Consider the following 25,721-nt stretch of genomic DNA (forward strand, 5'->3'; position numbering starts at 1 on the left):
AAACTTTTCACATTATTGGGCTGCAATTTGAAAAAATTGTAGCCTTGTAAATTCCTATTGTCTTCTGACTGTGTGTTGTCTGTCTGTCTCTTCCTTAATCTAGAGCAGTGTTCCGCAACCAGTGTGATGTCACATGGTGAAAGGTGTGATGTGAACTTTTGCATATTCTGTTAATTTTAAGTTTTATTTATATATTTTTATCACAGTTGTTGTGTTTCTTACACTTATATTTCATTCTCTGCTGCAGCACTGATGAAATAAGATTTGTTTTTTCTTTATTATAAGCCATGCATTTTTATGTATTCTATGAAATTATATGCAAAATAAATTTACTCAGTTTGGACAGGAGGCCCTGATTAACAATATCCAAACTTTCAGTCTAGATTGGAAGTGACGTGAATTTAATTCAAAAATTTTCATTTCAATATATACTCAGATTCTTTAACTACTATGACTCACACACCTTATGTCTCAGAGAACCAATATTTATTGTTTTACAAATGTTTTCAACCTGATCTACAGGTCATCGTCAGATATTTTCAATTTTCTGGAACATTTTTGTATTGGTTCCAGGTTCAAATGATTGTGTGAAAAGAAATTCAAATTTTATAATTGTTTGAATATCTCGTTGAAATATCAAATATATCAAAAATGTAACAAATAGTATAAATATGTGAAATTGAACTACGGTAGAGCATCAATTACCGTATTTTACGGGCTATAAGACACACCTGAATTTTGGAGGCAATTTTTTGAAGAAAAAAGTGCGTCTTATAGTCCTTAAAATATGGTATCTAAATACCGATCAATTGAAACATCGTTTAATCGAAGGCATTCCAGTCGGCAAATTCAAATTTCTACTAGTGATGTGGTTTTGTAATATTTGGCTATGTCTTGGGCTACTCCAATATTATTTTTGTTGGTGTTTGAGTTTTAGCTGGCAGCACTAGCAGGACCATGAGAGGGTACTTAAGGATGAGCCAGTATTTGAATGAGGCTTTTTTCCCCCATCGTGAATGGTGAGCTTTCCTTGTTTTGTGTGGTGTTTTTCTGAGGACTGTGTGTGGGGATGTGTGTTGTGCTGAATCGGAACGTTTTTGATACTAGATTAACTTCCAAAATATAAATTTTTTTTGTTTTTATATTTTTTAATATATATATTTTTTGTTAGTGCAAAATAAAGAAATAATTTTTAATGATACAATAGCCACAATTATTTTTTTTTTTTAAATTTATATTAAGCTTAACATTGACGAAAATTCAACATGAAGCAATGTGCAACGGAGAAAAATTTCAACATAGGATAAGTTAATTATTTTTTTGTACATGATCAGTTATCTGTACAACCTCAGTCCCGAATTGTTTTGGATAATCGATGCTATATTGTAATTAAAATATGTGGAATAAAATAAAATAAAATACAAATATACTAACACAATACACACAATTATATTGACAGAGTACGCATTACGTATTATATTTTACTGCATTATTTTTTATCATATATTTCCGTGCCGATGGTAATCCTAAATATTGGTTCTCAGAGACATAAGGTGTGTAAGTCATAGTCAAAAATTTTCTTCTGAATGGAGTTACATGACTGTTGTTATCAGAACAAACAAATATGATGTACAGGGGCAAGACACTATTAATTTGAGATAGAGAACATGTATTTAAAATTAATAAATTAAGAATGTGATTAAAAATTGCAGTCCAGCATTGTGAGGATATCACAATAAATAATTGCTTGTTATTATTTATTTATTTTATTATATTTGTAATTTGTTTATATTTAATGTTTTACTCATAAAACTATCATAATACTTTTTAAAATAGTTTATAATTTATTTCTTCTTTACTCAATTTTTATTGCATTAAAAACATAACTTAATTGACTTTTTCATAATAATTTTCAATATAAAACTAAGTGTTATATTTACAGACTCCATTATTAGAGATAAAGTCAAGAGACATATGGCAGCATCAAATGAAGCTTTACGGAAAAAATCTGAATCTAATGAAGCTGCCACAGATAGTAGTTCAAACCTCAATAATATTCAGCTTGAAAGCAATGGTATCAAAGAAAATGATGAAAACATCCCCCCACCAACCTGTGAAAATGTATCTAATAATGTTGTGCAGAATGGATCCAATACAGATAATCTTAAGTCAAGTAAATCTCAAACCAGGCCACAGCAGCCAAGGGTTGAGACTTTTGTGATGACTGGTGATCTTATCATCAATTTAAATTCCAAAACTTCCAACCTGGGAACCAAGAGAACTGATAATCTTCCTTTCGGTCAAATTTCCACTCCTACTAGTCCTGAAGAAATTGAACAGAGATTTATACGGGAAGGGTGTCAAGAGAGAATCATCAAATTATAAAAGCCCTGTGGCTGAGAAAAAAGGTAATTACAGTTACAGTACAAGTTATGTACGAACTTCCAAAAGTGAGGACCATTTGCAAAAAGCTTCTTTAACTACTGTAAATATTGATGTTGAAGATGATATAGCCTCTTCCTTAAATACATTATTGGACACTAAACAAGATAATCCTGCCAATGAAAGGATTGTTTGGACTTATAATGCTCCAGTAGGTGAAGAAAAGTCACCTTCTCCTCCTTATAGCACATCTCCAACCTCTCCTAGGAGCATCTCATCAGCTTCAAGTGCAACAGAGTACTCTTCCAAGCCAAGCAGCCCAAAAGACAAGAACTTTACTGATACAAAAAAGTCAACCATTCCACACATTTCTAAAAATCATTATCATCAAACATTAAACAGCTCAGAAAGGGACCAGTGTTTTAATAATCTGCAATATAATTCTTCAATGGAAAGAATTTCTTGTGAAGAAAATTACATTGATAGTGACGAATACAAGATGGGCAACAGACAATTTGCCAACTGTGAAGAACTAGTCAATAACAATCAAGATAATATAAATGAAAGGTTATCAAGAAAAGAACAGCATAACCAAACTAATATGCAATCAAAACAAGAAGGTGTAACAAATATTGTGGTTGATGAAAATAAAATCTATGTACAGGTAAGTCCAAATGATACTAATGAGGATTCCATTCCAAAAAATATAAAAAATGAAGGAACAGATAATAAGATGGGAAAGAAAAATTCTCAGCCAATATGGATTAAAAGAATAGACAATGAAAATCAGAAAGAATGTGATGGAAGTTCACCAGATGAAGATTCTGTACATAGTTCTTCTCCACCAATGGATGACGAATCTGATATTGAAAGCTTGCACAGTTTTCACTACAGTCCAAAAGCCATAGACATGCCATCTGCTTCTAGGCTTGCAAAAAGACTGTTTTATCTAGAAGGTTTTAAAAAGTCTGACGTTTCTAGGCATCTTTGTAAAAAGTAAGTTCTCGTTTTTTTTTTAATGTTTAATTTGTCTGGTTCCATATACAGTACGTTCCTCTTTATTCTAATTACTTTAGGTCTAGCCTATATTGATAAAGTGATAATGTCATGTGATGAAAGTAATTAGTGGAAATTCTAGTCTTATTGAATCAGATAATTTAAAATCATATTAAAACAATTAAAAATGTTAAAAAATAAATTTAATTATTAACTTAAAAGTTTATTAATTATAATAATAATTACTACTTGTAGTTTGTCTAGCATTATTACCAAATTTTTTTTTTCAATATTTTATTAATAAAATGTTCATATTTATAATGTTTTTTGAAATGCAACACATCAGTGTGCCATGACAAAGTACTTGCAAAGCCTCTTGTATCTAAGCATTTGTTAGACGATCTAGACTGACTGTATGTTGATTTTCTTTAATTTAATTGGATAATTCTCCAGAGCTTTCTTCAGTAACAATTTGGCATATTTTTGATGATATTCTAGCAGACACTAATTTTCTTAATTGTTATCCAATTCTTAAACTTTTCTTTAGACATATCTTCTGGAGTGTTGTATGTTATATCCTCTTCATTAGAAAGTGCTTTGGTTTCAGATGTGTTTATTTTTTTAAATAATTTTCAATAGCTTTCTTGGACACTTGATTTCATGATATTGTCAAGATTGTGTGTTAAGTAAGAAAGTTCTTTGACTATTTACTGCTCCTAAAATTCTTGAATATATATTACTACTGTAGCATGCTTCTTTTAACTTAGATATGGTTACTTGGCTCAATCAGTGATCAAGATGGAATCTATTTTAATGTCTTTTAATGACCAACTGTTTTGTTGGTACAGCACAATCACATGTTAACAATCTTTCATTTCAAGTTTACATCCCATTTAACTAATCAGAACATTCAGCAATAATTGGATTTTATTTTTTGTTCAGCAATAATTTTTGGCTATTCTGTCTTGTCCATAATTCATCTGTACTTATCCATAATTCAGTTCCAAAGAATCAGAACCTTTCTTCTCATCATGAGTACATCTGTGCACAATATTCTCTTGTTTTTTCCACCAGTTGAACGCATCAGTTGCAATGAAAGTCTTACCATAGTTTCATCAAATCCTTCTGCCATAAATATTAATAAACTAAAGCTTCAAAACCTAATTGAATTTTACTATCTTTTCTAGTCTAATTTCTCTTACAAATCATGTTCTTAATTTTTTTTCTACTGCTATTTTAATGTTCAGTTTGTTTTTCAAAATTTGTCCAAAACTGGCTGTGAAATTTTTCAAAGCAGCACTAACCTTTATCCTCAGTTGCTATACATTCAACATTTTCTCAAAATGTTTTCAGCTTTGATACAGTCATCTTCAGTTAGTTTTAAGATGCAAAACTAAACATACAAACCAATATGCTAGGACAAATGTTTGAATTTTCATTGTTCCATTGCCAGTGATATTTTTTTGAAGGTTCAAATTCAAATTGTAAAATATCAACATTTTAAAAATGCAAAAAACATTTTGAGGTTAATGTATAGCAACTGAAGATAAAGGTTAGTGCTGCTTCAATTGTTTGATTACTTTCAGTTTAGACCTAACAGTGAAATTTTTTATTGTTCAACAGCATTGCATTGATTTAGTTTTTTTGGTAACTTAATGTAATATTCTAAAAATTGAAATTTATCTTTGATGGACAAATCTTTGTTTCTTATTTGCTTCCATTATGCTAAGTAATTAAACAGTAATGAAAATCATAACCTTCAAGCAGCTAGCTTATAAATGAAATGAAAGATTAAAACAAATGTTTAATCAATTGGATGATTTAATTTGATTTATGGTTTTAGGATAGTACTATTAAAACCTCCTAACTCATGACCATTGTATTAATGTTTCTTGGAACAATATGGATTATAATCTGTTTTTCAATTTGCTGTTATTAATGAAATAAATTCAAAGTTATCATTAGTAACATAATAATAATGTCATCGGAAATTCATTTAACTTTATATCTGTTTTTGGACTTATTGATTTTGATATTTGATAACTAATAACGTTAAGAACTATTGTATTAATTTGAATTTGTTATTTACACAGTTATACTTAAAAGAAACATGCAATGAATCTTACATTTAAGAAAATTATATGAAATAAGTAGAACTGAATTAGGAAATTTCTACGTACCATTGATTTGATGAAAACAATGTATGTCAATTGTAATTTCCTTAAATGAATTCAATTTTTCATACATTTAATGAGATATTCAGACTCTATCCAGGACCTCACATAGGTAATTGTAGAATGTTCAATAAAATATTTTATAGCTCTGTATGGCATACATATATGTAATTCAAATACAAATAAAACTATAATTTATTTCATCATAAAATTGATGGAAGCTGCAATTTTGATTATATCATAGTAAGGTAAATATCTGTGAACTTGTTTTGTAAACTCAAAATTTTCTAAAAATCTTGTTGAAACTTTAAGAGTTTGTTAAAACATGCAGTGAGAATTTGTTTTTTGTCTTTCATTTATAATTGTTTTTATTCTTAGCTGAAGATTAAAGATGAATTTTTGTGTGTATAAATATCATTACATAATCTTTAGTTGTGTGTTAAGTAATGATAAGTTTTTATAATAATATGAATTTTATAAAAATTATTTCTTTTTTTTAATATAGTAATGATTTCAGTCGAGTAGTTGCTGAAGAATATCTCAAATTCTTTGATTTCTCAAGTGATATGCTAGATATGGCACTTCGTAAGTTTCTAAAGAAGTTTTGTTTAATTGGAGAAACTCAAGAAAGGGAAAGGGTTCTAGTTCATTTTTCTAAAAGATATCTTGAATGTAATCCAGGAGTGTTCAAATCGCAAGGTTAGTATTGTAAATTTTTGAGTATATAATGTTGTTTCTACATATGTAAGCATTAAAACAATGTCACACACAGCCAATCAGAATCAAAATTTTGTATATGACATGTGATCTATATTCTGCCAATCATACAAGTCTAATATTGCACTTTAAAAATCCTGAAGTGCCACCATTATTTCACTCTCAATGTAAAAATTTAATCAAGAATTCCAAGTAATTTCAGCACAATATATGCAGATTACAATGACCTTTTAAGATCATTGTAATTTGCATATATATAGTAATTGAAAAGTGCTTAATAAATGTATAATTATATTTGTGTTTATAGTTGTTTTAGATATTATTTGGACCATAATAATGGTGGTGCATCTGGATTTGGTTAAAGTGTGGTTCTACAGTATTTTACTTTCTAAAATTTACTTTCTTAAATTTTAAAGTAATTGTTCAATTTAAAAATTATTTTATAAACTATATACTTTTTTAAATCCTAAATATCCATCTTATACATAGCCAATAAATGCAATTAATTTAAAAAATTTGTTATATTTTCATTTTATTAACATATAGCAATTCTTGTAAAGCTTTACAAATATTTAACTGTAACAAGAACAAATACAATCTGCATTACAACACAAAAATTTAATTCAGACTACATCATGTATATATTAGTGTAAACATGCTTGCTAACTTTCTATCAAACAATAAATTTACTACATAAACTGTGCCTTGTGTATCCAGGATTTTGAGAATATGGGTGCTGCTCAAGGCATATTCTGGGAAGCCAAGACACATGTCCTATTCTTTTTAAGGGAATGTTACCCACTTATATTAGAGTTACTTTAGTTATCTGATCTTATCTAATTGAAGTTATGCAATATGTATTATTATATTGGGTGTATAAATGTGACACTGCCTCTTTTTCAGTAAATATAAGATGTTCGTTTTTAAAATGAACAAAAGATTTATTCCAAGTGTTTTTCATCAAAAGATACAACATTTTCCCATCTGTCAGGCAACAAATGGATTCTATGAATGAAAAAATCTGGTTGTTTTGAAGCAATTCAGTTCAATCCAAAATTGGGTTGATAAGATCTGAATTACCTTCCTGAAAGGTCGCTCTGTATGGATCGAAACAAATGGTAATCTGAAGGAGTGATATGGCAGGTGGAGCAATACATCCCAGCGAAATGCTTTAGAGCAGGGATGGGCAACCTTTTTCTACGTAAGGGCCGCATTTCAAAACTTTTGAATTGACGCGGGCCGCACACAAGAGAAAAGAGGAGGAATTGTCGGTAAATCACAATTCTTTATTCGTATATAATTATAAATTAGCATATGTATACTTAATATAGCTTCTGGCACTGATTTAAACGTAATATATCGGAAATATTTAGCCAAATATCAGTCACCGCTAGTTTTAAATTAGTTTCCATGTGTCCGTTAGCCGGTTTCTTGTTTTAATTTTTACTAAATTCATTGCGAAAAAACTTTTCACAAATATAAGTTGTAGAAAATAATGTTTGAATTTTTGTCGAATATCTCATTAAGCTGGGAAATTGATATATTTATTCACATTTTATGCCACGCGGGCCGCAAAAAATATTATTGCGGGCCGCATGCGGCCCTGAAGGAGTGATATGGCAGGTGGAGCAATACATCCCAGCGAAATGCTTTAGAGTTTCCTTGACTGGTCTTGCAACATGTGGGCGAGTGTTGTCCATTTGAAAAATAACCTTGTTGTGTCTTTTGGCATATTCTGGACATTCTTGCTTCAATGCTTCATTCAGTTTGATTAACTGTTGTTTGTAACATTCAGCATTGATTGTCTCACTCGGTTGCAACAGCTCATAGTATAGTACACCCTTTTGGTCCCACCAGATACACAACATAATCTTACTTCCATGAGAATATTCTGTTTTTGCATTGACGACCTAGTTCACATGAATGCATCCATGCCTTTGGTCATTTAAGATTGTCAAAGTAAATTCATTTTTCATCTCTAGTAACAATTTGATATAAAAAATTGCTCCAAAGAAAAAAGAAATTTTTGTTTTTGGAGCAATAATTCACATATGGTTTATCAACGTTCAATGTCTCTTTCAATTCATATGGGATTCAATTTCCTTGCTTTTGAACTTTTCCCATTGCATGTAGACATTGGGAAATACATGGTTGGGTAACAATTAAAGCAGCAGCCAATTCCGATTGTGTTTGGCAAGGATCTTCATCCAGTAATGCTTTCAATTCTTCATCTTGGAATTTTTTTGGTGGTTTTCCATGCTCTTTGTCATCTGTATCAGAATCATTATTTTTAAACTGTCAAAACCACTCTTTGCATGTTGTATTGGATGCAGCATGTTCACCCTAAATTTCCAACTGCAAACAATATGTTTCTGCTGCAGTTTTTTTTGAAATAAAATAATAAAGCAAAACTTCTCGCAAATGATGTTTTCCTGGCACAAAACTTGACATTTTTAACCAAATAAAAATAATTATTATTTACGATTTAAACATATGTCTCAGACTTATTTTTGAAGAATGCTGTCAAACCTTTCAAGTGTTGCCAGATTCAGTTGCATGCAAACAGCACTACTAACTCAATTTATACACCTAATATTTTTATTTTAAGATAACAACACTAATTGCTTTGCTATCAATGAGATGCTGCAGCATCATAAACACTCCATAAGCAAGCTCTTTTTTTTATGCTTTCAAAGATTAAAATATTAATTTCAAATTTTGATATGTGCTTCTTGTTCTTAATTACTTATGTTATACTTGTAACTCTTCCCTCAATATAACAAGTTTACAAGAACTTCCAAAATGGACACGAGTATAATATTAATTTCAAATGATAAACATATCTAACATTTGTTATAATGTTGTAATCATATCTGATTTATCTGTATATTAAATAAGTTTTAAGTAATTATCAAACAAGAAATTATGTTTTCCTGGAATAAAATTTAAAACATTATAATACAAGCACTTATAAGCAGGTTTTTATTTCAAGGCTTAAAGTTCTAAAATAAAAAATTGCAAAATTAAAACAAAAAATTAAAAATAGATCACACTTTCTACAACATATTTTAAATCAAAACATTTAAAATAATTTCATTTGGAACGAAAGATTTCAAATTTTATTCTTAAATATTTCATACATAGCTAGAAAAATCAAAAATGTAAGTTCAAGAATGGATGCTGTGTATAAATATCTTGTGTCAGATTGATAATGACCATTCTGATAACCCAACTTAATTCTGTGCATCAAGAATCACTAAATTTTTATCATAAAAAAATACAAGGAATATACTTATTTTTAAAAAACAATATAAAACAAACAAACACACACACACACACACACACACACACACACACACACACACACACACGCTGTATATGTATATATTTTCCTAAGGTATTATATATGTGATAAACTTAAATATTATAATTTTTTAATTAAGTTTAAAATGAAGAAGCAATACAGTAATTCTTTTGATTTGCTAGAGGATTTTATTGGTTAAAAATAATTTTTAATTTATAATATATTAAAAATCCTTAATTGTAATTTTTATATAAATGAAATTCTACATAATGATGTACTAATCCTTTTTTTTCTTAAACAATTTCAGATGCTGTCCATACATTAACTTGTGCTCTAATGCTCTTAAATACAGATTTGCATGGAGAAGTATGTACTAAGTAATTTTTAATTTAAATTATTTTATATTGCATTAATTTTACTATAATTTCTCTTATTTTAAATGCTAATATTGACATATAGTTTATATTATTTCATTTTACACATATTCAGTAGTAATACACTTTTGTATAAATGATTTTCAGCATGAAGAACTTTTCATATATTAAAATGTAAGTAAATGTGTAACAAAAATTGAAAAGATACTTTTTATAACTGAATAAATAACATATGAAGATTTAATATATATTATTTGCTGAATTTCAACACTCCAAGTATCCTTTTAAAAAAGAGTTTCAAATTTTTACTATAGTAGTAATGCTTTTTTGTAAAACATTTCCAACAATGAATGAACGAATTATTGAAGATAGTAAACAAATAAACCATAATGTACACTTTAATGGATTGCTTTATTAGAGAAAAATAACAGATAAACACAATTCATTAATGCTTTCAAATGCAACGATCCTTACTTGTTTGACAAAATTTGACTGCGTTGCAAGTTTAAGTACCTGTATTAGAACATTCCATTACAGAACTTATAATACAGAATATTAGAATTGCTATAGACAAATTTTAAGTTAACAATACAAAAATGAATAAAATAAAAAGTATGCAAAATTTTAATTGTTTTTTTTTTTTTTTGTACATTAACAATCGATGTTGCATATATTTTCCTTGCTGTTATACAGAGAGAAAGTATGGCAATCTGGCAAAACATGATCCCCTTCAGATTTTTACGTTTTTGGACTCAGGACACCTTGAAATGTCGAGAAATACAAAAAAAGATATTGGGAGTAATTTCTGTATGTACTGTATGTTAGTGTGTGGGGAGCACGATTTTGTTCACTATCTTTGAAGCTTAATAATTCTTGGGCTTTTTGTCAAAAATTTCTGAAATTTTGCTGGGCAGTTTGTTTATCAGAGGAATTGGTGTTATTGAATTTGGGTGGTTAAAAGTCGATGGGGGTCATGTGTATCTCCAGTAAGATTGAACTTAATAACAATTTTACTCATTATTATCATTTACAATTTTTTATAAAACTCATTCCTATCTTCAAAATTAAGCTTGTTGCCATTTTATAATAATTAAAAATATAAAAAGTTTTAAGTAAAATATTATAACAGATGGCGCCACCAAAATTTTAAATGTTGCCAGGAAAGTTGAGAAATTTGTTGCTGGTATATTTTTCTTATGCTATTATTGAACACGTTTATTTTAAGATTCATTTATCAGTCTTTCTGTCAGCTGTAGATCTACTTATCTACAAGTATATAGATCTGTATCGTGATTATCTAGGTATTTTCAAACAGAAGTTTTTGTGCTAACATTTCATGACATTCGTAGCAGAACATTTTTATGTTAATGTGCCTTATAAATATATTCATGTCCACAAACTTACTACTATTCAAAAATTGTGAATTCTAATGTTATCTCAGTGTGCATATTTAATGAGTGATAATTACCAATAACAATTATTGTGAAACAGAGGGGTGGTTTGTTTAAATAATTATGCAGACATTTCTACCTCTCTAGCACAAAATTTAAAAGTATTTCTTTTATTCCCAAATTTGAAAAAGTTTGCTTCATTTATATATATAAATATTAGAAATATATTAAGGTTTCGAAAAGTTAGTGCTTAATAGGTGAAATGCATCAAAATTTTTTTAATACACACACTTATAATTGAAAAAAGGTACTCTTTTTGGATTAAATGTATGTGTATTTTATAAGTGAGGATATGAATGTATATAATTTTATAACACTTGTCATAATTTTGAATTGTTGTAATGTGTGTGATATATAAGCATTTCAAAGCCTGATGTTTTTAATAATAAGCCGTTTTGTTTATTATTAAAAACATTGCCATATTGAATCAGGCTACTGCTACTAAATGGTGCCTAACACCTACCTCTAGTATTAAATTACTCTGGATTTAATTATTAATAGTAGCAGTAAAGTAGCCCAATTCAATATGGCAATCATTTGGGCTTATGTGTGATCTGTTTTTTGATGTAGGCAAAAGGAAACTACAGTCTTACAAACTATCCATTTAGCAACTTTCTCCATACCTTCCTGTCCAGACACATCTTTGCTTCAGACACACTTTCTTGTATTCTCTTTCTGGCTTAACACCTTATATTCTTTCAGATACACATCCATTTGTTTCAACCAAGACTTTCTCAGCCTTCCTCTACTGCACTTCCCATCTACCCTTTCCATGTATACTGTCTCCAACAGCCCTCCTTTTATTCTCTCAACATGAGTGAACCCTTGTAGGGCTGATTTCCCCACCTTTTTCAATCACATTTTCTTTCATCCTACACTCTTCTAGCACTTGTTTGTTTCTCACATAGTCTCTCCTTGTTATGCCACCTACTCCTCTCAAATACCTTATCTTGCATGAAATAATGCAACTCCCGTGACTCTTCTTCTATACCCAAGTTTTGCTATCGTACATGAGCACAGGATCCCCAACATTTCCATAAACAGCCATTCATGCCTCTTTGGACATTCTTTTATTCCTTGCAAATCTATTCATTGCACTCATCACCTATGCTCAAGCATTCACTCTTCTGATGATTTCAGTGTTTATCTTTCCATTCCGATCATACTTCCCAAATATACAAACTTATTCACTTATTTCAGTTGTTTAGCATCCAGCTGAAACATGCAATCTGTTTGCCCACCTTTGCATTCAAACACAATCACTTTAGTTTCACTCACAGCACTCATATATTCCTCATACACTTCTTCAAGATTAGACACAAGTGTCTGAAGTTCTTCCTTGCTCTCTGCTATAGCACAATGTCATCTGCATACAACAAACAACAGACTCATAAATTTCCAATTTTCATTCCATACTTGCATTCTGGATCTTCTCATGCTGCATCCATGAAAACATTAAATAATCATGGGACCATAACACATCATTGTCTCATACCCTTATTGTGAACCACGAGATACTTGCCATCTATGACTATACATGCTTTGCTGTTTACATACATTGCTCTCACACCTCTAAGTAGGTTACCTCTCATTCCATAATCACATAATACTTGCCACAGTTTCTCTCTATTCACTCTATCATATGCTTTCCTTAGATTAATAAACACTGCAAACACTTGCCCACATTCAAACATTTCTCCACAATCATTCTCAATGTGAGATTTGGCCCACACACTTTTCTTTTTATAAATCCACATTGCTCTTAACATATCTGCATTTTGCAGAGTTGGAACATCCATTCTTACACATTTTTCCCCCTGTATTTTAACAATTCTGCAGTTACACCATCCAGACCAGAAGATTTGCCATTTTGCATTCTTGTTATTGCATTCTAACTTCACTCAGTTGAATAGGACCATATTCTTCACTATCTTTATTAATCTCTGCAACTGTTACTTCATTCATGCTACTTCCACTGACCCTTAACAGGCTCTCAGAATAATCACACTTCTTATTACTCACCTCACATTCATCCCATAGAAGCTCACCATTTGCACATCACTCATTCAAGGTACTCTTTTCTTTCTGTTGCAGTGTTTACTCTTCATTTGCTTCCAGAACAGTTTTCTATTTTCCTCAAATGCATCTTGTAAATGCTTGGTCCATAAAATCTTCATTCTTCATTCATTCTGTAAATTCTTCATTCATTCTGTTCTTGCTTTTCTTAATCACTCATGCAACTTCTCATTTCTTCACTTTGTACTCTTCTTCATTTGCACTGCCATTCAGTCATATATGCTCTATGTATGCAGCCTTTTTTTTTCTTTTACTGCTTGCTCAACTCTACCATTCCATCACACAGTTCCTCTCTCATAGCCCACATGGTTATATCACATACCTTTTTTGCTGCTTTTATCACACAAGATTGGAAATGCTTTTAAACCTCCTCCACATCACTCAACTCCTCCTCCACTTTTACCAGTGTCAACTCAACATGCTCTATACTCCTCTTTTGTATTTGTCAGGTGCTTCTGGTGCACTGTTTTCCTCTTTTTGTTCCACCACCCAATTGTCAGTTGCACCATCAATAACAGTAAATAAGGATCTAAACCACACTCCTCTCATAACTCTTGTATCCTCCACTATACCTTTCAATCTATCATCATCCACAACAAAATCTATTATATTCCTTTAATCTTTCAAACAATTTTTCCATGTGTACTGATGAATGGTCTTGTGTGGAAAAAAGGTGTTGGACAGCCTTAGGTTTTTTCACGTAGAGCTCAGCCAATCACTTTCCATTATTGTTCACGTGCAGGGGGTCACTCTGAAAAATTCAAACAGTTGCCAGTTTTTTTCACCACTTCATATTATTTATTGCCACCAGTTTTACTTATTAATTAGTTCAAGTGTTGGTAACTTCATCAGTTTGGAGCCTGGAAAACAAAACATATTAAGCTTTCACATAGAAATAGGAACCATTTTTGAATAATTTTTTAATGAATAATTCCAAACAACAGATTTGATAATAATCCTTAAACAGTATTCCACATGTTCTGTCATGTCAAAATTTTTATGCTTTAGTCCAGGGTCGGCAACTTTTCTGACCTCACAGACCACTAAACTCACAATTTTAAATCCCACGGACCACTATCATGAATTTTTTTAAATGATACAAAATCTGTAGAATAATGATCATAAAAGTTACTATATTAATATGAAACTTGCATGTTTAATTATAACAAATTAATGCAAGCCTAAAGTTCATTGCTGCTTTTTGAAATAAGTTTATGGATTCTTAGCGCTTTTCCACAAACGACGACAATCGCACTCACAATATTGTTTATTGTTCATTATTTATTGATAACAGTCACTTTGTATTTGGTTTTAGATTTGAATTAAAAAAAAACCCAATGAGTGAAAAAAGCAACTAAGCATTTTGCATTTCTTTTGTAATATTTCATGTAACCTTCAGTTGATCAATGTCCAAATTTCTCCGCGGACCATCGGTTGCCGACCACTGCTTTAGTCTACTGAAAAAAGATCAAAATGAAAAAAAAATGTTGCTCCAAAATATTCCTCGAATTTTCTGTCAGTTGGTAAAAAATCCCAAATTTGGAAATGCTGAGCAGCATTACTTGGAAACTGCCTTTGGTTTTCAACATTACATCCTGCATCTCTGTCTAAACTTGCTGTGTGACATCATGATATCACTGTCATTGCACAGGAGCTTGACATTCTAGTTTTTTTTTTTTTTTGAAACATGCTTTTTGATTCAATTTCACATTGAATATCAAAATAAGTGGACTAGGGTTTTTATCACCACTTTAATAAACAAATATCACCAAGTAGTGATTTTTGCACTATGCAATGCAACCACTACCTCAGGATTACCATATAGATGCAGCACTCTCTGACATCTTTCTTCACCCCACCCATTTATTCATATTTCTAGCTATAATCACATACTTCTGAGGAATGTGATACTCATCCAAGACATCTCTTAACATTTCCCAAAATTTATTCTCAGCATTTCCAGCAGTATCCACTAGGCATACACAATGACAATAATCACTCTGCATATCCACTTTGAAGTGCACCTATATCATTCTTTCATTTGCTTGCTCATACTCCTTTATGTATGCATTTACTAAAACACCTACTCCTGCATTTGCTCACTGTCTCTTGACACCAGACCAAATCAATACATTCACATTCATACATTCCTTGCTTTTCATTCTCATCTCACTCATGTAAAGAATATCTAACTTAATTTTTTAAATGGGCCAGGATAATATAATAAAATAAAGAAAAAAATATCGTTTTCTTTTCAGACAATACATACATACATAATGTGTCTTTAAAACTATACGTTCTTTCTCAACTGCGTGAGAAAGGACGTATAGTTTTAAAGACACATTATGTATGTATGTATTGTCTGAAAAGAGAAAGATATTTTTCTTTATTGTAATATTTAACTTATTTTATAGTCATTTCTCTTAATTCATTTACTTTATCTCTCGCTTCTCTTACATTCCACACATCCAATCAACATTCATACTTCCGCTTCCATTAATCTATTCCAGTCCTGTTGCTTTCTGATTAGAGGAGGACAACTCTCAAGAGCCCCACCATTCCCAGACTCTTTCTTTCCTTGCATCATCTTTTAACAACATAAAATTTTTACATGGTGTTATCCCATACACAACCTCCATTCTGGAAGACCAGTGATCCTGCCTTAGTCTGGTCCCTATCCTCTGATCTGTTTAGCATGGTACCCTTGTCGGTAGTAAAGCTGCTGCTGACACAACTCACAGGGTCTAAAGGGCAGACAAGCCTGCTCATTAAATCAAGGTGGAGATCTGAGTACACATTATAAAATTGAAGCATACCAAATCATTATTTCCAACAAGAATAGTTGTCAAATTTTATAGCTATTACCTCAACAGTATCACAATGTAGTTTTACTTTATATTTACATTACATTACAGTGATTACAAATACATAAGCATTTTTATATCTTAACAACATATTGTTTAAATTTTAACATATGTAAACTTACTATGTTCTCTGAATCTTATATATAATTGTTTACCAATCCTATTCACATAAGTAAACCTATCAATTTCATTTTATACAAATTATTAAATTACATCTGTTTATGTATATTGTGAATTGGTTTATTAAGTGCATAAAATAAAGCTATGAAAACTCTGATTGACAATGATGTATTTCTACAAAATCTATTTATTTGATGCTTCTTTAGAATATTATTTTTATAATAAGATGTTGGCATCATCTTTCAGTGCCAGATTCATTGATAATGTAGTTTATGGTATAAATATTTATAGTATATAACTTATGATTACTAGTAATTTGTTAAATTATTAAATGACCATTTACTTTAATAATTTACATTAATAAGAATAGATCAACTGTTTTAACTACCATATTTACTCACATATAAAATGAGGTTATTTATTTATTTATCACAACTTCAAATTCTTAGGTCATCCTATACGCACGAGCGAAAGATTCTTTGTGTTTTTGCAAATAATTTTTGTGAACCGTGTATTCCCATTTTTTACTGGATGCTTACCCTCTTGTGTTTAAAAACATAAATATTTTATCTGGGCCATTTGAATTGTTCTTTTATATTGTCAGGAGTAAAGGTGAATAGCAATAGGAAAAGCAAAGCTTTTGAATTGAATTCCAGATTGAAATTCCAAAATCACACGGGAGCACAATTTAAGTTTTAATCCATTCCCACGTGAAAACAGATGATTATTCGGAGAAACTCATAAGTGTAATCGACAGAGAGTGGATTCGACTGTTAAGAATTGGCTAAAAAAAGGTTCCCAATGTCCAGCTTTACGTGAACAAATTATGTTGTCGATTTTACAAAATTTTTCCTTAAAGTTTAAAATGCCAAAAATTTTTGGAGGACAATGTGTCATTTACGTTCATTTGATATTTTACTTGTGATTAAATGGAATAAAATTGGAATTGTATTAATAAATCTAATTTTCTTTATTTTAATCTTTAAAGTCACACCACGTCTTATATGCAAGTAAATACGGTATACTAACTTACATACCTTTTGATTAATTTTTTTTTCTTTTTTATGTATTTAGTTTTTTTACAGATATAATATCTGCATACAATTGAGCTTAACATATTCAGTGCCAAGGATGCTCATGTGCATCCTCAAAGTTTGTTTATATTATCACTTAGGGAAATTTTATCTCTTGTTCATAACAAAGACAGTTTATTTTTATCATTTATTGTACACTTCAAAGAATATATGTCATCTGTTTATTTTGAATTAGTACTCTGTATATTAATTATTTATTGTTGTGTCTGAGCATCAGGAATTATTTTTCGGAAAAAAAAGGGGGAGTAAAAATTTCTTTGACACTAATAAACATTTTATAATTAAACAAAACATTTTAAAAAATTTAGCAGATTAATAGAGAATTTTTTTTATACCAGCTGTGAATATGTTACGTATATAAATCTGTCAAAATAGTTAATTCCTAAACTTTCAAGCATAACAGTTTAGCAGTTAAAAGATTTATTCTCATTAATATTTTCTTCAATTATTCTCAACCTGATTAGCCGTAGAAAGGAGTCAAAGCCTACATTAATTTCTTTCTGTTGCTCAGATTTATACATTTTATAAATTGAGTAATAAATTTATTGTTTAGTTTGTAGAATGTACAGGGTGGGGCATAATGGAGTTGCACATTTATGAGGAAATGAATTTAAAAAAAAAAAAATGGAACAAGAATATGGAAAAAACTTTTTATTTATTCAAAGTACATGTAAGGAAGTTTTTTCTTGGTTAGGTTTTAAAAATGATGTCATCCAAATGTTGGCAATCACGAGTGATGCACATTTGGAGCCGTTCCTTGAAGTTTTCTTCAACTCTCACCAGCATATCTGGAGGAATTTTGGCAATTTCCTCGTGAATGGCCTCCTTGAGTTCTTGTAGGGTTCTCTGCCTTTAGATACCCCTATAAAAGTCATAGGGGCTCAAATTGGGAGCGAGGGGCCATACAACGGCTTTTCATGAAGAGATTAGTCGACCCGGAAACATCTCTGTCAAAATGGCACGAGAATGACAGTTCGTATGGGCTGTGGCTCCATTCTGTTGAAACCAGAAGCCACTTGTATCATATTCTTTCCTTTTCGGGTGCAAAAAATTCTCCAGCATTTTACAGTATCAGTTTGATGTCACAGTAACTGTGATACAATCCTCTTCAAAAAAAAGGCTCCTCGATGCTTACACAGGACAAAGCACACCAAACAGTGAAAACTAAATTATGACTTTTGGGCTGTGAAGAGGTCATTGTGGAGTTCTCAGTGGTTTCCAGCAGCCCAATAATGAAAATTCTGCTTGTTCACTATGCCAGACAGATGAAAATGCACTTTGTTGCTACTCCACACAATACCTCTAAGAGGCACAGCTGTAAAGATTGAACAACAACATTTTTAAAACCTAACCAAAAACTTTCTTACATGTACTTTAAATAAATAAATAAGTTTTTCTGTATTCTTGTATCGTTTTTTTAAATTCACCTCATAAATGTGGGACTCCATTATGCTCCACCCTGTACAAACCTAAAGATTATATAATCACTTAGTGATTGAAAACATTGTATAAATTTTTAGTGAATATTTTTTTTTTAATTTTGCAGAATCTAGGAAGAAAGATGTCATGTGTGGAGTTCATTGAAAATCTAAATGAATTAAATGATGGAGAGAATTTTCCAAAAGAAGTACTTAAAACCCTCTATCATTCTATCAAATCATCTTCAATAGAATGGGCAACGTATGTAACATTGTAAATTTGTTACAGATAGTTAATTCCAGTAATAAATTTTAGTAGAGACAATTTAGTTTACATTTTGTAGAATTTAGAAAAACATGTATTCAAGATTCCCTTTTTGTCAATTTGAATGACACTTGCTAAAAATCTCTCTCTGATTCGATCTGACAATGAATCAGATTAAAAATCCGATTCATTTCGTTTTCAGACGGAAAGGAAAGGTAAATTTAATAAAAATGAATTTAAAATATCCAGATCTATTATTAAATTTATATGCAAATTATTCAATTTTAATATTATCCTCTTACAATAGAATAATTTTCATATAAATGAATGGCTGTTAACCTATAAAAAAAATTCTTATTTCAAGTTAAGATCTTAAAATTTGATATATATTATTTTTTTGTCAGATTTATGTTTATTTGACATTAATTAATGCTAAGTTTGATTTTAAGATATTATTCTATTAATATTATTATGTATAATTATGATATGTGTTATAAACATAATAATCTAAATGTTTTATCATTTATAAATAATTTTTAATATTTTTGGAGACAAACACAATTAAATAACTGTTGTTCTTTTTGACACTTCTTGCTTATTATCTTATTTACAAAGGCTATTTTTTTAAATAAGGTCGGTTTTTTAATAAGAAGAAAAATACTGTAAATATCGTTAAAATATATTTTTTCCATGTTCTACATACTTTTATCTACTTTTCTACATAATTTCCATTTTGTTTAAACATTTGTCATACCGCTCAACAATTTTTTGAATTCCGACTTCAAAGAAATCTGCCGCCTGTCAAGAAGCCCAATCCTATGACTGCAGTTTTCACTTCTTCTTCGTCGTTGAAATGTTGACCACCAAGGAACTCCTTTAAGTATCGAAACAAGTGAAAATCACTGGGTGCAAGGTCTGGACTGTGTGGATGATCGTATCGAGTCAAAACGATAAAGCACTGTTTAATCTTTTTGTTTTGTGATCGTCAGAAAGCACCGAGAACGCACCGAGATAACAATTTTCGATAATTCAGTTTCTCCGAAACAATGGTATACAAAACTGATCTTGAAATCTGTGGAAATTCAATTGATAACGTTGAAATCGTGAATCGTCGTTCCTCTCGAATTTGGTTATCCACATCACGAATCAAATCTTCAGAAATCAGAGAAGGTCGGCCAGGGCGTGGCTCATCACGCACATTAACTCGCCCATCCTTGAACATTCTTACCCATTTTCGAACTTTACTGTCACTCGTAGCATTATCACCGTAAACTTCACAAATCTGACGGTGAATTTCCGCTGCTGCCAAGTTTCTTGCATTCGAGAATCGAATAACAGATCGTATCTCACAGTCGGCGGGAGACTCAATTTTCTTAAACATTTTAAACTTCTACAGCTCAGCATACAGACAGACGATATGGCTGCAAATGGCGTCAAAACGCGCGCCAAGCTTGCTCGGAGCAGAAGCGCATGCATACTGCCGTGATTGCGCATTATTCTCATTTTCATTCACAAACGGACCTTATTTAAAAAATAGCCCTCGTATATTAATACTTAAATTGGCATTGTGGACAGTTACATATAACTTTTGCTTTCGAAACAAAAAAAAAAAATGGTTAAATGTTTGTTTAAAAAACATTATTGGGATGTTTTTCTTAATTATTTCTATTATAAGATGTGATGAACTGTGTAGAATTCAGTAATATGATATAAAATGTGATAGACCAAACTACTTGCTTTGGGTAATCAAAAAGTAATAAATGACTCTGTGAATAAAATGAAATAATAAAAAATAATGCTTTAGTGGAGAAAAAATTATAAGAACATTATGAAAAAACTAGAAACAGAGTTCAAGAGTTTTCTTGTTATCAGAAAATACCTGAATGCTTGGTTAGAATGTCATTATCATGGAGGTGTGCAGACAGACATAAACCAAGAGTGGTTGCTATGGTTGTAGATTGTACAAGTTTGGGGGCAAGAGCATAAAGCACCTTGACTTGGTTGCTATGGTTACAAAAGAAGAATCATAAAACATACAAATTATGAATTATAATCAAAACATCTTTTGGAAATGGCTTATTAAAGTATTTTGATTTTAAAAAAATTACCCTACTTAGTGGATTATTTTATCCTGTAATAATTTTATAATTCTTAAGTTTTTTATGAAATTCATAATAAACGTTACGTGATTTTTTTTTCTTTGTAACCATAACAACCACTCTTGATTTGTCTGTTTGCTACCCTCCTTGACAACAATGTTCTATTTGAACTTTTATAGGTATTTCTGATGATGATTTATGATAAATCAAAAACCTTAGAACTCTTGTTCTTTTTTTTTAATAATGTTTTTAAATAATTTTGCTGTCTTTAAATAAATTTTGCTGTTTTTAAATAATTTTGCATTATTTTTCATTTCATTTCTGCGAAAAGTTTTTACAGAGACATTTTTTACCCATAATCTGATTGCTTTTGGCTTATATGTTAATTGAATGCTGTAGAATAAAGTTAAGAATACAGGAAATTATTCTATGTTCTTAACTTTATATTTTAGACAAATATTATGATGACACAAAATGAAAATCTACAGATAAAACAAAGATTTTGTTACTTACTTTTTATAGTTATGTATAAATAGCCAATAAAACAATTATGATTAAAAAGTATATTTATAAGAAAATTTAAATAAAATTGTTTGAATACTTATTTCTGAAATACTTGTATTAGCAGTGAAGATGATGACGACATTCCACCTCTTCCGGATAGTCAAGCAACTAGTCCAGATAATAAAGGATTTATAGGACACAATCCATTTCTTGAGGTAAATTTTAACTATAGAAATTTTTAATCTAAGGCTTTGAAAAAGTAGCATTAAATCTGTGTTAAAATAAGAATATACATGTAATAAAAATGTTTTCTATAATCTATTTTATGATTATTTCATCTGAATTTTAGTGTATTTTTAATGAAATCATTTCAAAAAATCTGAAAATAACTTATAAGAAAAAAAAATGAATGTGCACAATTATTGGGTGAATTATTTTTTGTTGATTTAATATGATTCTGTGAAATATATAGAAAAATTTAGAAAGATCAAATAAGATGAACTTTGTTTTTATTTCTATGGCTACTTCATTTGTTGAACTGGATACAACAACAACTTTCTTTTGTAGACTTTGAACTTTGTGGTAAGAGTAAATTTATGGTCATTAAAGCATGAGATGTATACAATTATTAGAATATTGTTGGAATAAATAAGGTTATCATCAATAATTATACATTAAATGCAGAAAAACTAAAGACTCTAGTTTATAATCTGTAAAACAAGGTTGATTTGGCTTTGCCAAGTTAGTTTTATTTTATAGGTTATAAACTGAACAAACAATAGACTAACAAGTAAGTGAAATTATTATGGAAATAAAAATAGAAAGTTCATTTTTTTCCGTATTTAATGTATGGACATTGGTGGTTATTATTTCAACAATGGCTAGTATTACTATTTTATTATTGACAGATTATGGCTAAACTAACCCTTTAAGAACCTTTTAATCCAGTAAAGTACGATATTTAGATGCAAGAACAAACATTTTCGACACTCTGTTGAGTTCTGCTTCGGGTACGATATTGCGATGTTGTTCCAACTTTGGAATTCCCAGAGTTCAAATTTTAAAGTTGGAACAACATTGCAATATTGAACCTGAAGCAGAACTCGATAGTGTCGAAAACATTTGTTCTTGCATCTAAATATTGTACCTTACTGGATTAAAAGGTTCTGAAAGAGTTATTTACAAAGTTCCAGTATCCAATAGTGTAAATTTGATGAATAACTGTTGAAACATAATGTGTTTCAACAGTTTATCCATATGCCAAAATTGGCATCTTAGCAGTAAGATGCCAATTTACTGACAAGTGAGTATTCAATATTCAAGAATTTGATACAATAAGCTGCTTATTTATGAGAAAATATTTGGTACAAAAAGCACTGATCAATACTGATGAGAACAAAATACTCTAATCACAAGTGCATAGAGATTTATATTCTCACAAACTCTAATTAGATGGCTCAAAGGATCCAATCTCAGTTTACTTTGTTTTATTCAAGCTATTTGTCATTAGGGATAGTCAAACAACCTACCAGATAATTGGGATATATTAAAGCTAATTTTAATAATTATAAAGGAATTTGACTAGAGGTAGGCTGTTAGACTACCATCTCTTGATAAATTTAATAATTATAAATACATTAATTTCAATTTAGAAAGTTTTAGATAAAAAGAATTGGCCTAGAGTAGGACTTGAACCTGCAACTTTTCTTACCATGCAGATGGGTTGCCAATTACACTACCTGGACTCCTGTCCAATCTTCATCTGCAGAACTATGAATAATCAAGATATTAATCATAGTGGTCCTTTACAGTGCCGATTGGGATGAGTTTACTGTCCATGGCAGGAGTTGCATGTTAAAGTCTCACTCTGGGCTGAGTCTTTTCTTCCAGAACTTTCTTAAGTTAAAATTAACTTATAATGTTTAAATTTATCAAGAGATGGCAACCTAACCACCTACCTCTAGTCAAATTACTTTAGAATTAATTATTAAAATTATTTTAGTAATCTGAAACTGTGCTGTGGACTTTGTTATTGCTTGGGACACAATAAACTGCCAAGTGTGTGAATTATAGCACTTTATTGTATCCCAAGCAATATTAAAATTATCTTTAATATAGCTGCTTTGCTTTGACAGCAGCACAACAAAAAAGAAAGACCAATTTTGCTTGTTCTGTATAAATAAACTCTAGATATAGTACTTCTATCATGAAAAATGGTATGTTTCTACCTGCATTGGATTTTCATCAGAGATCATGTGTGTGTGTCATTAACTTGTATTCAACTGTTAGTCAGTTAGAATTTTTAAATGCTTCCCTTGTAATTTTACCGCTATCAAAGCAAAGAAACAATATAGCTCAATAACCTGGTAGTTTGTTTGGCTTTAATTTAAAAGTTGAGTTATGAATTGAATGTTTATATTGAGATCGTTTCATTTATTCTAACATGATTGTGCTGTAAACTTTAGTGATAGAGGGGTTTTTAATTTAATTACAGTTTTATTTTATTCTGTTTTACCTGTTTTCTAATTACTTGTTGCCCTAATTATAGTATAGAATAAGAATAAAACTGATGTGCTAGATCTTAAAGTGCTCTATCACACTGCCACTGTAGCTAAAAAGCAAAACTACTGTAAAACTTTGTTTGAATTTGCAAAAACAACTTTTTAACATTTAAACTTCATTTCATATAACATTGTGTGATATTTTTTGGTTTTTTTTTATCTCAAATTTTTTGCATAAATGTCAGAAATTTCAAATGGATTATAACAACTTAAACCACAATCCTCAAAGTGGTCAATATCAACTCCTGGAGTCAATAAGGCATTTTATTACATTGAAAATTAGTTGGAGAGTCAATTGAAAATGGTTGATTAAAAATTTTGTTCAATGGGTTATGTATATGACAGTTTAGGATGTTGTAAATTTGCACACTTTAAATAGATTTTTTCTATTAAAATGATGTGTGAATTATTACTGGCTCACCTAGAATTATTTACTTTTACTACTACTGCTAACTGTATTAGCAAAAAAGAAGAGGGAGTCAATAAAAAATTGAGGAATCCTTGGAGGGTTGACTGTCAAAAAGTTTGGGGATCCCCAAACTTTTTGACAGTCAACCCCTGGTTTAAACATATATTTTGTCTTATATTTGTATTTTTATTGGGGGTTTTGTTTTCTTGGAGGGGTCCTTACATGCTTTGGAGAATTGTCTGATTATGTGTAAATAAATAAATATTATGTTATACTTCATAATGAACACAGAACTATTTTTCTTCACTTATGTAGAGTAATAAATATCAGCTCCATTCTTATTCTGGGAAAGACTGTAAATAACTTTTGTTTTCTTGTTATTAAATAATTATTTGAAAACTTGTACAGTGGTGCTTTGATGTAGTTTAATTTGTTCTGTTACTGAATACATAACTCAAATTACTCATATGTCAAATCAATTTTCGCTATCGGAATGAATTGAAATGTCGTTAATCTGTTCCAGACCCCCAAAACACCGTAACATTTTTGTTACATGTTTTTAAATAAGAAAATATAATTACAAATAACAAATATTGTATAAAAACACAATAGAATGTACTGCAATAAACTGGTTTTGCAGATGTTGCAGTGTTCGCTGCATAGATAAAGAAAGAAAAGATGGAAAGTTTGAGAAATGAGATACGGTGGTGCCGCACACAACATGGAAGTGAAATAATGCCTACATCACTTGATCACGTGTTTTTCCATAAGCTAGCCTATTCAGACATTGGAAGAGTAACAAAAATGATGAAATTACAGCAGTTTTCCATCTTTTTCTTAATCTATGGTTCGCTGTGCCAACTAGCAGGGGGGTATCTGAAGCTGGCTTGTAACCTGAATTTTAGCTCTCAAC

General features: G+C 30.2%; 2 protein-coding genes across 2 annotated transcripts in view; both read left to right on the forward strand.

Moving 5' to 3' along the window:
- LOC136983413 (PH and SEC7 domain-containing protein-like) overlaps window positions 1–25,721 on the forward strand; it is a 114,919-nt gene that overhangs the window by 68,284 nt on the left and 20,914 nt on the right. Inside the window, 7 exon segments of the mRNA XM_067280133.1 lie at window positions 1,943–2,345; window positions 2,347–3,378; window positions 6,058–6,251; window positions 9,881–9,939; window positions 19,099–19,232; window positions 21,963–22,053; window positions 22,406–22,420. Of these exon segments, the coding sequence (XP_067136234.1) occupies window positions 1,943–2,345; window positions 2,347–3,378; window positions 6,058–6,251; window positions 9,881–9,939; window positions 19,099–19,232; window positions 21,963–22,053; window positions 22,406–22,420 (1,928 nt within the window).
- LOC136983419 (AN1-type zinc finger protein 4-like) overlaps window positions 1–25,721 on the forward strand; it is a 142,753-nt gene that overhangs the window by 19,076 nt on the left and 97,956 nt on the right. The gene's annotated exons all lie outside the window — the stretch shown is intronic.

This window comes from Centruroides vittatus, unplaced genomic scaffold, assembly GCF_030686945.1.
Source record: "Centruroides vittatus isolate TY-2023 unplaced genomic scaffold, ASM3068694v2 contig_882, whole genome shotgun sequence".
Classification (NCBI taxonomy): domain Eukaryota; kingdom Metazoa; phylum Arthropoda; class Arachnida; order Scorpiones; family Buthidae; genus Centruroides; species Centruroides vittatus.